Source organism: Theobroma cacao, chromosome 3 (genome assembly GCF_000208745.1).
Source record: "Theobroma cacao cultivar B97-61/B2 chromosome 3, Criollo_cocoa_genome_V2, whole genome shotgun sequence".
NCBI classification, from domain to species: domain Eukaryota; kingdom Viridiplantae; phylum Streptophyta; class Magnoliopsida; order Malvales; family Malvaceae; genus Theobroma; species Theobroma cacao.
Genome location: NC_030852.1, coordinates 13,046,355 through 13,062,276, shown reverse-complemented (window position 1 = coordinate 13,062,276; position 15,922 = coordinate 13,046,355). Strand labels below are relative to the sequence as shown.

The 15,922-nt window shown below is 38.2% G+C and overlaps 1 protein-coding gene across 1 annotated transcript; it reads left to right on the top strand.

The window, feature by feature from the left end:
- On the top strand, positions 436 to 1,727 carry LOC108661143 (RNA-directed DNA polymerase homolog). Its single transcript, XM_018117032.1, has 2 exons — positions 436 to 853; positions 1,549 to 1,727. Exons 1-2 carry the CDS (start codon positions 436 to 438, stop codon positions 1,725 to 1,727), a joined length of 597 nt encoding a protein of 198 aa, XP_017972521.1.

The following is a 15,922-nucleotide window of genomic DNA, read 5'->3' as shown; positions in this document are numbered from 1 at the left end:
ACCATAAGAGGCTAAAGTTTGAGTACCCTAGAAAGATGCCATTCTATTTTTAGGGAGATCGCAGCATGGCTTTGAGTAGTGTGGTGTCAGCCATGAGCGCCAATATATTCATGAGACACAGATGCCAAGGATTTTTGCTAATAGTCTTGGATGCCCAAGTGGATGTGGGTAATATGGTAGATGTGCCAATTTTGGGAGAATATGTTGATGTGTTCCCAGAGGAGTTACTTGGATTACCTTCAAAAAAAGAGAGAATTTTGTATAGACTTGGTGCAAGACACCAATCTGATATTTATACCACCCTACCGAATGGCACTAGTAAAGCTTAAGGAGCTCAAGGACTAGTTAGAAGACTTGTTGGACAAGGGTTTCATATGCCTTAGTGTCTCACCATGGGGTGCACAGGTATTGTTTGTGAAGTAAACAGATGGATCGATGAGACTTTGTATTGACTATAGTCAATTGAACAAAGTGACCATCAAGAACAAGTACCTTCTCCCAAGTATTGATGACTTGTTTGATCAATTACAAAGGGCCAAGTGTTTTTCTAAGATTGATATGAGATCGGGGTACCACTCGTTAAGGATTAGAGCTGGTGACATACCTAATACTGCTTTTCACACAAGGTATGGTCGTTATGAGTTTTTGGTTATGTCATTTGGTTTAACTAATGTCCCTACAACTTTTATGGATGTGATGAACAGGGTATTCAGACCCTACTTGGATAAATTTGTAGTTGTATTCATTAATGATATCTTGATATACTCAAGGGGTAGAGATGAACATGAGCAACATTTGAGGATCGTGCTACATACTTTAAGGGAACACCAATTATATGCCAAGTTCCCTAAGTGTGAGTTTTAGCTTGATAGTCTTAGCTTCTTGGGTCACATAGTATCTAAGGATGGTGTGATGGTAGACCCAAAGAAGATTGAGGTAGTAAAGAAATGGTAGGGCCTACGTTAGTGACTGAAATTTGGAGTTTTTTGGGATTGGCAGGATACTAAATGAGATTTGTTAAGGATTTCTCCAAGATCACTGCTCTTATGACAAAATTGACAGAAAAGGGTGTGAAGTTTATATAGATAGATGCAAGTGAGGAGATCATTGAGAAGCTCAAGACTTTATTTACAGCAACTCTTGTGTTGAGTTTACTTTGTGGTTTAGGGGGTTACATGGTTTGTTACGACACATCACGAGTAAGATTTGGGTGTGTTTTGATGCAACATGGTAATGTGATTATGTAGGCATCTCAACAACTCAAAAAGCATGAGTAGAATTATGCTACACATGATTTGTAGATGGCAGCAATAATCTTTGCCTTGAAGATTTGGAGGCACTATCTATATGGTGAGACTTGTGAGATTTATACGAATCGTAAAAGTCTCAAGTACATTTTTGAGCAAAGGGATCTCAACCTTCGGCAACGTCAATGGATGGAGTTGCTTAAAGATTATGACTGCACTATATTGTATCACCCTAGTTAAGCTAATGTGGTGGCAGATGCCTTGAGCTAGAAATCTATTAGGAGTTTAACTCACATCACAGTTGAGAGGAGATCATTGGTGCAAGGTATGCTCGAGTTGGGTGATATGGGCATCCAATTTGAGGTTGATGATATTGAGGCATTGTTAGTCCACTTTAAAGTGAGATCGATGTTGATGGATCTCATTAAGGAAGCCAAAGACAAGGATGATTTTGTGGCTAAGGCTTTGGAGGAACCTTAAGGGAGGAAAGGACGATTATTTACTAAAGGCACTGACAGATTACTTAGATATGGAACTAGAGTTTATGTCAAACACACTCTTAGCTAAGGATGGAGTCAAACACAAGATTGTGACTGCCTATCATCTATAAAGAAGTGGTCAATCTAAAGTTTCCAACACGAAAATAAAAAGAATTTTGGAGAAAACCATGTGTCTGTCTAGAAAAAATTAGTCCAAGAGATTGGATGATTGCAATGTGGGCATTCAAAAAAACATGTCACTTTCTATTGGAATTCGAACACAATGTGTATTGGGCCATCAAGAAATTAAAGCAGTTGTTGAGAAAATCTTCTACAATTGAACGAGATGGATGAATTTTGACTAGAAGCTTACGAGAATGCCAATGTCTATAAAGAAAAGACCAATAGATGGCATGATAAGAAGATTATCGAGCACCACTTGAACTAGGCCAACATGTGCTATTATGTAACTCTCATTTGAAATTATTTCCAGATAAGCTCAAATCGAGATGGTTAGGACCTTTTATTGTCACGAAAGTATTCCCTTATAGAGTAGTGGAAGTAGTTGATTAGAAGTCAAACGAGAGATTCAAGGTGAATGGGCAACGTTTCAAGCATTATTGGGGAGGTGAAATTGATCGCCAAAGATCCTCAATAACTTTAATCAATCCCAACTGAGCCTAAAAAGAGTCAAGCTGATGACTACGAATCAAGCACTTCTTAAAAGGCAACCCAAGTTTTCTAAACTTATTCATTTTTTTAATTGTTATGTTTTCATTTTATTTAACTTTATTCATTACATATTTGCTAATTTTTCTTTTATCTTTTGTAGGTACTAGTAATTTTGTTTAGAGAAAATTGTGAGAAATGGACCTCCTAATAAGGTGATTTCAAAAATAACCACCTATATAAAGTTATCTGTTTCAAGCAAAAAAAAAAGCATGAGTAGACCAAAATGCCCTTAAAAACATCGTTTCAAATTAGGGTCCCGATATCTCCCTCCCGTCAGAGAAAAAATAGAAATAAATAAATGCTCAGCTATTTAAGCTCAGTCATCTTTCTCTCTCAACTCTCTGAACTGTCTCAACTCTGCCAACTCTCTGTTGAGCACCATCGTTATCAGCTCTCTGAACTATATGAGCTTTGTCAACTCTCTATTGAGCACCATCGTCAACGGGGCTATGGTCTATCTCTCGACATCTGGCCATATTGTTGTAGATTAATAGACCCTATAGCAGAGATGACATCAAGGTATGTTATTGGGTTTATTGTTGTAACACTTAAATTTCTGAAACATTTGGTGTAAATTAGAACATGGATTAGAAACATCGCCCAGAGTTGTTACACGCCATGCATCTATAACATGTGTTAGCGTTATTTTAGCGTGTCACGACATTGGTTATTTTAGGGCAGTTCATGTAATGAGTCAATAATTACACTGATTGGCGTGTCACACGCCATGGGTATTTTAGGCTAATTCATGTAAAGACATAATAATTATAGTCATTGGCATGTCAGCGTTGGTGTGTTACAACAATTTATATTATATGCATGGAGTGTTACCACATTTTACGTTATATGCATGGCGTGTTACAACATTTTACATTATATGCATGGCGTGTTACCACATTTTACGTTATATGCATGGCGTGTTACAACATTTTACATTATATGCATGGCATGTTGCCACATTTTACGTTATATGCATGACATGTTACCACATTTTACATTATATGCATGGCGTGTTACCACATTTTACATTATATGCATAGGGTGTTACAGCATGACTGACAAATTCTAGAACACGGCATGTCATGTAATGTGTTAAATGATTAACAAATTATTATTGTTTTCAAAATTTCAGTGGGGTTCTAATTGTGCAACTTGTGATAAGACACGATGGTCAGTGGGTGGATGGCATTTACAAGGGTGGTGAGTCACAAATGCAGGGGGTTAGGAGTGATTTGTCGTTTGTGGGATTGATGAAGCTGGTTGAAGATGTTGTTAGGGTAACTAAAAAATTGACGAGATTGAGTTACATGCATTGATCAATACACCCGGAGAGATATCATAGCCAATTATCAAGGACGATGAGGATGTTGCATTAATTCTGCTAAACAGAGGAATGTTTCGACTGTGTATGTTAGCATTAAGGGGCGCCAAACAAATGTTATGTCACATGAAGAAGCTGAACAACATGATAATTCGCTCAATCAAAATGAGATATACAATGCTTCACATATACCACAACATTCGGTCCGTAACCCACAACAATGGCAATTGACGTATGCATAAGAGTTTGTGCAACCCGGTAGACACATGCATTCACAGAACAGTTGGCTGTACAATTCTGATCAGGATGTGCATCGAACCAATTAGTTAGTTGTGTCCAAAAAATGCAACAATCGGGTGAAACTGTATAGGGTGTAATGGCATTATTAAATGAGAATGCGACACTTGAAGATAACACTACGATGTTAGAGGGTGACACTGCGATGCTCGAGGATAATACTACATCTGATTATGGAAATGAGGATTTGTTCCCTACCGATGAAGATATATTTGATGACAATTCGGATGATGGGCCTGATGAATGGCATGATGAGAGTTCAGACGAGGATTGGCTTTATGACAATGACATTCCAATTTGCAATAATGTTGAAGGCAAAATGGAACTTGTTGGAGGTGTTGATGTAGGAGATGTTCAATGTGATGACCCCATATACAATAACCCCATCGTTCATGAGAACGAGATTCGTTCCCCTGGTACATTGCTCCATGACAGTTATCAGGAAAGGGGAAATGGAGGGATATCTAGTACGTGGGTAATTCTAGGTGTAGAAAGGTTCTCCTTCCAAACAATTACAACAGAGGAGTCTACATGTGCCGATGATCGCTTATACAAAGGAAAAATATTTTCCTCGAAGGCTGAGTTGAAATGAGCTTTGAATATGTTGGCTCTAAAAGAATAGTTTGGGATAAGAGTAAAAAGGTCATGTAAAGCTCGTTATGAGGTTGGTTGCAAGGACAAGGCATGCAAGTTCAGTGTGCGTGCAACGAAGTTACTTGAAAGAGGAGAATATTGGCAAGTTCGGACATTCCACAAAGTACACACATGTACTGTCGATGGTTTGTAAGGGCGATTTACAATCGCGAGTGCAAAGATAATTGATGAACTTATGTCACACAAGCTTCAGGCTAATGGAGTAGCATTGAGAGCTAAGGACATAATTGCTGAGATGAGGGTTTAGTGGGGATTGGAATGCCTATATGGTAAGGCCTGGCAAACGAAGGAGTATGCGGAAAGGCTTCTTTTGGTCCCCTAGAGGAGTTATTTCAACTACTACCCTCGTATTTTTATATGTTGGAACAAGAAAATCCCTACACAGTCACAACAGTGGCTACTGATGAGGCAGAAAGATTCAAATATTGTTTCTAGGCATACGGGGCTTGTATTCGGGGGTTTAGGGATGTAATGCATCCTATGGTTGCAATTGATGTGACACATCTGAAAGGTAGGTTCAAGGCTGTTCTATTTGTCACTGTATGCAAAGATACAAAGCTACGTGATGCGATTGGTTGTCCTGAAAACACTATGTTCATTTCTGATCAGCATCTCGGCATTAAGAAAGCAATCCAAAATGCATACCTAGAAGCGCACCATGGTTTATGCGAGTACCATTTGAAGAAAAACTTTAAAAACAAGTTCAAGCGCGACGACGTTTCTATGATTTTCACCCTTGTTCGAGATTGCTATAAGGTTTTTGATTTCAACAGACATATGAACTAGCTTAACCAGATTCACGCGGGAGCCCACACTGACTTTATGAGAATAGGCTCTGAGAGATGGGCACATGCTTGTTCATCGGCAAGGCAATACCAAATGATGAAATCCAACATTGTGGAATGTGTTAACTCATGCTTGAAGCATGCAAGACCAATGCCAATCACTGTTTTGATCGAGTTCTTCAAAGACATGTTCCAGCGTTGGTTCCATGATCGGTACGAGGAGGCCGTCAAGGTGACCACACCCTTTAGCCCTTGGGTTGCTAGGCAGTTGAGCAAACGGTTCAATGATGCACATCGCTTTGTGGTTAAACCTATCAATCAAGTGGAGTTTGAAGTTAAAGACGGGAAGATGGACGGATTTGTAAACCTGTCCACGAAGATGTGTTCATGTTATGAGTTTCAAATAGATTTACTGCCATGCAGCCATGCCATTGCAGCAATAAGGTCAGAATACCTTTATTTCTTATTTGAACCCTAATTGACATAGTATTTACATTGTGTTTGAACATTGAGATCATTGTATTTTTTAGTAAATGTAAACGTGAAGCCATTGAATTTTGCGCTGACACTACAAGACAACTGTTTTAGTGGAGGGTTATGTGGGGTCAATTCGCTCGGTAGGGCATCCTACTGAGTGGGACATCCCCTCTAATGTGAAACAAATTGTCGTGTTGCCACCACCTTGGCGAGGCCAAGTGGGAAGACATAGGAGGAGAAGGATTCCATCGGCTGGTTAAGGCAGTCGAGCACGGAGATGTTCACAATGCAAGAGGTACGGGCATAACAGACAGAATTGCCCATCCCCATTTGCAGTTCCATCCACAAATTCGGCACCATCTCCAAGTTAATTGGTGCCTCCATGAGTGCACCGACTGAAAGCATGTTCAAGTTGCAGACAAATCGGTCACAAACATAACAACTGTCCAATACGAAGGACAATGTCTAAAAACGTAGGGTGTCTTGTGGATGAAGGCAGCTTGTCGGCCTAACTAAATGTGTATCCCATGTGCAATACCTGTGTCACAATTTGCTCTTGCAGTATCTTACATTCATTCATATTTGGATTTTGTGTTTGTTAGTTTCCTCTTGTAGATGAGTCTTTATTTTTTTTATTAATTTCGTAGATATATTATTTGATTATTAATTTCATTTTGTCCATAGTTCTAAAGATTGAGTAGACTTGCGAAGTCCCTATATTGTTACCCCCTTTCTCACATTTTATTACGACTTGTATTAAATAATTAATGATTTAATTTAATTCCTTTCTATTTCATTTGATTTAACCTTTTACGTTCTTACAATCAAATCTCTTACAGTTTATAAAATTAATTCATCTAACTTTAGTAGCTTTCTAAATCCTAATATTAAATTTGTTTTCGTAATTTTTTAATTACAAAGTTTATTTTATCTTATTAATACCAAGGAGTTTACTTCCAAGGATGCAAGTATAGAAAAAGGAAATTATGGACTAATTAAAAACATATCATATGAAATTTAAGATTAAAACACATGACTTGACCAAAAAAATTTAAAAAATTTATGGATCATCCAATCAAATTTCATTTATGGATCATCATAATTATTTTTTATTAAATTAAAACATCTTAAAAATAAAATGTTTTATATAAGGACGAAAATTCCTCAAAATTATATTATGCTAAACTAATAAAAGAAATGCCATGTGGCATTTTTTATCATGTCGTGTGAGGGTTGAGATTACGCTGCAATTGGTAGATGTCAATCACATCTTGTGGTGACACGCTGAGTGCATGTAGATTTCGGTGGTGACACGCTGACTTCTTGCAGTATTGTGGGGTGACACGGCACTCCCCATCTTATGGTGACACGCTGAGTGGAAGTACATAATTGGTGTGACGCGCTGAGTGCATGCAAATTTTGGTGGTGGCACGTTGACTTCTTGTAGTATTGTGGGTGACACTACACGCCCCATTTTGTGGTGACACGCTGAGTGGAACTAGATACTTGGCGTGACACGCTGAGTGCATGCAGATTTTGGTGGTGACACGCTGACTTCTTGCAATAATGTGGGGTGACACGGCATGCCCCATCTTGTGGTGACAAGCTAAGTGGAACCAGATACTTGGCATGACACGCTGAGTGCATGCAGATTTCGGTGGTGACACGCTGACTTCTTGCAGTATTTTGGGGTGACACGGCACGCCCCATCTTGTGGTGACACGCTGAGTGGAACCAGAAACTTGGCATGACATGCTGAGTGCATCCAGATTTTGGTGGTGACACGCTAACTTCTTGCAATATTGTGGGGTGACAAGGCACGCCCCATCTTGTGGTGACACGCTGAGTGGAACTAGATACTTGGCGTGACACGCTGACGTCTTCCAGTTTTCAAGGGTGACACACCATGCCCTAATGGGGTGACACGCCACGTGGGTGTAGTACTAATTTCAAGGCACTGTGTTTGAATTGAGAAAGAAAAGGTCATGTATAAAATGTACGAATATTAAAATTAATAAAATTAATTGCATATACAAAAAAAATGTACAAACAAAGGCCTATATGTTCAAGGTTCGCTCTCACAATTGTTGGAAAAAATTTCTAGACCATATTGACGACGCATATTTGCAATCATATTCTGCTTAACTCTGATTGGTTTCGATTGCAAAATATCGTCAATGTACCCTAACATGAACTTGTCGTAGCTGACACTATCATTCTGTTGATGCATTTTAGCTTTTGGCAAATGAATTTCCAATGGCATCAGCGTCAAATCCCAAGTCTTTCGTCGTGTTTTGTTGAAATAATCTGCTTGGTGGCAGATGATTGGCATAATTTTCTTAAAGGGTGTCATCTGAGCCGCTCGCAATCTGTTATCCTTAGCATTCGAAGTTCTTGCGGAGTCCACCACTTTGATTGTCCACCTCACCAAGTCGATCTTCGCTACCACCCAATGCTCACCCATATTGTAAGGCGTGAGGATGAAATCGACATCTTCCCATTTTTTATCGTATGCCAGCTTCTCACCCTCCACGTACACCCGCAACTCATCTGGAATTTCCATAGTTGACCGAGCATCTTTTGTTGGAAATGAGGTGTGTAGCATATGGATGGTGTATTGTGAAGCATGTATACATTAGCTTACACTTAATGCAATAAAAAACTTAGTATTTTCAGAATTTAAAAATTTTCAAATAAACTTATGAAGAATATCGTGTCAACCATGCATGCACGGGTAATGTACAGCTTTGACTTTGGCCTTGTCATCGGCTTACAAAGTACGTTGAGGCATGCGTTCACTACTCATTTCTTCTTTGGGATCCTCTAATGTTGTGAAAAAGTCAGCCCCTTGATCCCTTAAGACCCCGACGTTACGCCTGCATATGTAACAAAATAAGTTAGAAAAGCCTTGGTGGATTAATGTTTCATTAAAAAACAATATTTGCAATGTTATTTATGCACTTACCTCACGCACTCCTCTTTCTTGAAAGCTTCGTATGCTTCGACCGTTGTGCTCTTAACATCCCGATACCTCATTGAGGGGTCGACGTACGGGCTTGTGCTGTATTTGCTAGCCATTTTCACTCGTGCCAGATCCGTTGGGTCTGAAATTTGTGCTACACGATGACGGACATCAGATGACTCTAGTGATGACAACCGTGAGCTGCTGGCTCAGGAGTGCTCTAAAGAAGATGGTCCTCTCCTGCTGCTGCCCTGACTAATGCATCGGCTTGAGGAAGATGCTCTTCTTCAAGCACGACTGAGTGAAGGTTCTTTTCCCCTCCTTCAGATGCATTGATAACCAAATCTGCCTCAGGAATAAGGTCTCCTTCAGAATCATGTGATTGAAAGGTCACATCCCCTGCCACAACATCATCCGGATCGGCCTCAGGAATAGGGTCTCTGGCAACACCAGCTACGTCATCGTGAATGTACAAACCAGGTTCATCATGCTGCCCATCATCAACACCATCGTGGTCCTCACTAGCACCTTGACCAGCAGCTTCAGCTTCGACATGTCTTTTTTATACTGATGCATGATCCATCTAGCTGACGCTACGTGACTACTCCGTCATTGACTCTTGTCGAATGGGTCAACTGCAATAACATATATTACTGTGTTATTCAATAATCATATATGCAATTGTTGAACATTACACATTACAAGTTTAATATCCTTACCAGCGGCTAGTTACCACTTTGCGGTTGAGTAGGACCGATCGGTGGTTGAAGAGCTATCATTGCCTCCCTCAACTGCAATAACATAAATTACTGTGTTACTCGATAAACATATGTGGAAATATTATACACAAACTGTTAAAACCGATCTTACCGATGGGTCGTTAGCACTATGCGTTTGAGGAGAACTTCTCAATGTTTGAGGAACTGTCGTCGCATGTGTGACACCCAGTACCCTCATATTGTGAAACCTCGACCTTTATAGACCTGTAACTAGCAGTAGACTCAATAACACGAACCAGGGGCACTTTCATCATTTCTCATGGTGAGCTCCTAGAAGTAACTCTCAAATGTTATTAAGGTCTAAATAGACCTAAGGAATAAATGAATGATGGTAAAATAAATGAAGAAGATAGAAATACTGATACTTTCACGGTAAGGGCAAAATGGTCATTTTACATCTTGAGTTAAAATTTTTAAGTTTTCGTGAACTCGAGTATTTCTAGGCTATTATGGACTTTGTCTTAGTGTCAAAGAAGTAAAAAGATTGTACAAAAGTAAGAGGAAGACAAAATGACATTGGAAAAGGCATTTTAGTAATTTCATGAGAAATTAGATAAACATTAGGCAAAAATATCTAAGTTTCTAGCAACTTCTTCTTCTTCTTCTTCTTCCCTTCTCACATTTTCTCACCTTCCATGGAAGCTTGCTTTGAAACCTCCATAAATTTTCTCAAGTTAACCCCAATTTTCATGCTTTTGTGCACCTTTTTACAAAGTCTTTTGTGCTCTTTTACTCTTTCACCTTAAAACCCTCAAAAACCTTTTATTAATACTTTCTCTCACTAGCTGAACCTTCTAGAGAGAGAAAGAAAGATTTTTCACAATAGTTGAAAGCTTTTGAAAAGGAATTCAATTACAAAGCTACCAAGGTGAGTAATGTAATTGAGTTGATTTTTAAGTTGTTGAGAATGGCTAGTGGTTAGATTTGTGAGTGTTTTATAGTTGAGGTGGTTTATTCATTTTAGTGTAACTAGAATAGTGAAAATAGATAGCCACTTAATGGTAGTTGGAAGCTATCTAGGAATAACTAGTAGAACATGATTTAGGAGATAGCTTTTAAAATTATGGTTATGTGAATTGAGTTTATTTGTGATGCTATTATGTGTGATACGTTCCAACGAGACCCCACATCTCTATTCGGACCATTAGTAGGAGTTGGAGTCGATTTAAGAATCAACGAGGACCGGTGAGTGAACTTGCATTAAAATGTTTTGGAATAAGGATTTATATGCTTGATTAAGCTACTTGAAATATTGGTTGGTTTTTCTTTAAAAGTTGCACGGGAACAAGCCCTTGATGAAACGTTTTTATGTTGTAAAATATGAATGTGATGAATTCATTTGTTCCCACATTATGTTGATATGTATGTTATGCATTGAATGATACTATTGTGTGATAACTATGACCCAACTATGTGCGGTGTAGGAGTGCACATGAGCTGATGATGACCCAGCTATGTGCAGTGTAGGAGTGCACATGAGGTGATGATGACCTAGCCATGTGTGGTGTAGGAGTGCACTTGAGCTGATGATGACCCAACTATATCCGGTGTAAGAATGCACATGAGCTGATGATGACCCAGCTGAGGGAGAGTTAGGGTGAGGCCTATGGTTGTATGTATGTTTATATATATTATATATATATATATATAGACGTTATGGAAATTATATTGTGGTTGCATTGATTATTGAATGTTAAAACTTGAGAAATGCTTTCCAATTGATTTTCACTGCAGCAAAAAAAAAAATCGAATTTTCATTGTGACAAGAACTTAAGCTAAATTGCATTGTTTTCAACATAAGTGCATCATGTTTTCTAAAACTTCCCGTATTGATGCTTGTTCACTTCCAATGTTCACTCACTAGGTTTATACTCACGTTTTTAAACTTCATGTTTTAAGTTTTTGAGTAAAAGGTGATTGGATCCTAAGACGAGGTGATCCTCCCTATCCATTGTTTGGTAGGTTTGCCATGATACTAAGTGTTAGCACCCATGCCCAAAGTCACTCCGCTGACGGTCAGAGTCTTTGAATGTGTACATGCAAACTGGATGTGATTTGCTAAGAATCGTTTGATAAACTATTTATGTATATTATGCTTGATGAATACCATTATGAGAATAAGTTTGGATTCTATGAATTGATTTCAATGAAGTTATTATTTGAACATTATGAGTTATAGATCTTAAATGGAAATATGGATGATAAATGGGCTAATGTACAAGTTTATACAGGAAGGCTTGCTAGGGCCTAGTGGGCTATGCTGATTAGGCCCTTGCACCGGTCATGGCCTGGAAATTGGGCTTGACAGCATGGTCTAACTGCAAACACAGATATGTTATTCGATAATCACATATGACATTGTTGAACACAAACCATTATAACCGTCCTTACCGGCTCGTTGTTATCACTGTGAGTCTGATAAGGACCTCTCGGTGGTTGTGGAGCTATTGTCGCATGGTCCAACTGCAAACAGAAATATGTTATTCGATAATCACATATGGAATTGTTGAACACAAACTGTTAGAACCATCCTTATCGGCTCTTCATTGCCATTGCCATGGTCGTCACCTTCCTCCATCAACTCGAGGACCGACAACTCATTGACAACAACAGCGGCGGTGCGCCTCCGTTTCATGGCACCAGTGGCTCTTTTGTGCTGCAAGTTTCTCCTATTTTCCCTCGCACCTAAGCCCCAGTCTGCCCGATCCTCCATGTGCCCTATTAGCACGTATTAGTGGCCCTCAGATAACGGGACATCGATGTCCACAAAATAATCCCAGCTAGCCTCATCCAAGGTGGGCTCCAAGGTCTCCACTGCCCACAATTGCAAAATAGGGATTCTAATTAAATTTTAGGAAAAATTATTATACAAATTCACAACATAAATTAGTAACTGTTAACTCACCTACTGAGATGACTCCAACATATCAACTGCCTTGTAGAAGTCTTTTGGCTTCTGGTTGCATTGCCATATGCACATGTGTGGGTAGACGTTGTCCTTCGGAGCAGAGGGGGCAACTATCTTTCGTAAGGTCGAAATTGCCTCCATTGCCTAGAACTGCAAGTCAAATGTAACCATTATCAGACCGTAAATGATAAACGATTGCAACCATAAATTATTATGTCAAAAGGAAAATGAAAAATGTTACATGACTGTACCTGTATCACCCATGCGAATCCGTAAATGTTGTATCGTAAAAGATCCTTCTGCACGGTTGAGGAAGGCACTTCGAACCCCTTCAAAAGATAGTCCAAGTTTAGCCTCTAAACATAGTGACCCCATGGGAAAACATTCCAAGCGTCGATATCCTCCACTAACAACAAGAGCCAAGGAGTCACCCGTCTACGGTATTCTTGACAAAAAAAAATGTTATTCGTGATCAAGATGAGTGCCATCTTGGTCACGTCTCCCGATCGCTAAAAGTTTCCTCCGCGAAACGTATCAAGCAATGTCTGCAGCTTAACGCTTTGCTGCCCTTCCTAGTATCGTGCATGAATTCCGTCCGCAACAACCTCGTACGGTCATGTGAACACATTGGACATTCGACCAAACTTCAGTCTGGTGATAAGGCAGAACTCCTGCTTTGATATGCATGCCTTGCTTTTGCCAATGGCAAACCATAGCTCATGCTCCATTGAATATGTCACATTTATTATGTCACGACCCGGTACTTCCTTCGAGCCCATGATAACTACCGCGATGTCTCGATAGACATTCATTACTCGGAATGTTAACCGAAACCTCGCAAGGCTCTTGCATCAATTTTACGTCTCCCCTATGAGCAACAATTACTAAATATCATGTTTTAAGGGAATATAAACTATTTTTAAATCAAAAACAAACAAAAAGTAATTTCTGCTACACAGGGGTATTTTGGTAATTTTTACCCGAAAATTTTGAAACCTGGTGAAAATACAATATACGATCGAAAAATATACATTTCTTATCTAAAAATAATTTTAGTAATCTAGATCATCCATTTAAAATGAAATTATGGCTAATCAAACTAAATAAAATATTAAATAAAATATTCCATTTTCTTATAAAACAATATTTATAGAATCTTGCATAAACAATTTTAGTAGTATAAGAGCAAAATAAATTCATATATATAATAGCAAACTAAACCAGGTATACAAAAATATTCTACAATGACATGTGGGCCCCAAAATAATCGAAAATATACAAGACTGTAGACCTTCGATTTCTAAGGATGCAAATCCAAAAGCAACCCTCGACAAAATCAGCTGTCTACAGACTGTCCTGAGCCTGAAATGGGTAAAAAGAAGGGGTGAGTTTTTATAAACCCAGTGAGTAAGCAAAGTTCATCTACAACATCTAAAGCCGAGTAAATGGAGACAGTTAAATCATTCCATCATAATATGATTCAAAACATTTAAAACTCATTTCAATTCATATAAAACAATTACATTTCATCGAAATAATCAACAAGGCTTGTGATTCTCTTAAAAAACTTGACTTGTGCCAAAACTCATACTCGATGACACCTTGGCTTGGGCATCCAACCGAGTCTGCCAAGGATGTTAAAATGACATATACCCATAAAACATGTTTTTACTTTTAAAATATAGCAATTCCTTGGCGTTGGCTAAGTTTCATCCTCACGTGGTGGTTCGGCGTGAAGTGAACTCTAAACTTACCTTAGGAGATACCCTCGCGCCTCTCGTACTAAAGTAAAATATACGGGGTTTACCATTCCCCTCTAATAAGCTAGTCCACGGAAACCCGCCAACTGCAGTAAGCTAATCAAATAACCCACCAAATCAATAAAAATTACGATAGCATGACATGGCTAATATAATATTACCTAGCCTGTCAAGGTAAAACAAAATAGTTTATATAATCCACAAACCCCAAATCCAACCATTCATGCCATCACATTGTCATAAGCCATCAATTCAAACCATATATATATGACACAAGTATATAGTCTCCACCTACTCAATTTTCAAAATCGTCATTGAATTGCAAAACAATTTATAAATCTCATTCATTTAACCAACACTTAACTTATAAAACATAAAAAATCTACAGTTTAAGTTCATTATTCTTTAAAATCATACAAACGAGTATAAACTACTTTAGATAGTTAAGATGAACATTTGATTACTGATAATAAGGAGAGTTTGGAATGCTTCTATTCTTGGTCTTCAGGTACAATATCTTTACCCTTATCAGAGGGCTCACCACCTATACATAATACACGACACGTAATTCAGTATATTTGTGCCAAACTGTTATAGAACAATTTCAGGCTCTATATGAATCCATGAAATTGAATGAGAATTGTTTGAATAATCACTTAAAGACGGTGTTCTACATGGGTTCAATTATGATCGAACTGAATTTGTATTCAACCTAACTCCAACTACACACTGTTGAATTAACCAAAACATCCGATTCAACTTTAAATATATTCATTACACTTCCAATATTCCAAATACACCAAAGTACCTCAATGAGCTTGATTGTGACTTAATTCGTCGTAACCAAAATTCATTCTGATTCTGAACTAACGTGCTAATCAATGTTAACACAGTTCAATAAATCCATCTATATCATTAAGAATCAAATCCAAGTCCATTCACTATGATTTTCTCATTATTGTTCAAGTCGTTTACTAAAAGAACTATATTTTTCGATAATCGTTTTCGCTATCTGATACCATAAATCATCAATTACGAGCTAAATAACATGAAATACAACAAAATCCATCATCAACATGTCACCTATAACATTAGGCCAAAGAGGGTTGTTGAAGGGCATGCGATTTTCTTTGCTTGGTTTTCATGCCAAACATCATCAAACAATTAAAAACACTAAGATATCATGAAATCTAGCAAAATCCATCATCAAAACCTCTCTTCCTATGTTCGGCCAGCAAGTATTCCCTTATGGAAACTTGTGTTTCAACCATAGAAAATGAAAAAGAAAGCATGGGAAAGGTAGATTTTAAAGCTAAAATTGAAAAATCTTACCTTTGATTGCTTTGTTATTTGAAATTCAACAAATTTCTCTTGAATTTTCCTCTCTAGGGTTTGTTTCTATTCTTTTCTCTTTGTTCTTTGCTTTGGCCGGCCATGAAGAGTAAAATGGGAGAGTTCATGTTGAGTTTATAAAGGAAATTATAAAAATATTAAAGCTTGACATGTGTCACCATGTGATTG

Excerpts from the sequence above, each read along its gene's own strand:
- LOC108661143 (XM_018117032.1), top strand. The coding sequence starts at position 436 with ATGAGACTTTGTATTGACTATAGTCAATTGAACAAAGTGACCATCAAG. Across the intron at positions 854-1,548 it reads ATATGCCAAGTTCCCTAAGT|TTGAGAGGAGATCATTGGTG; the intron begins GTGAGTTTTAGC and ends CTCACATCACAG.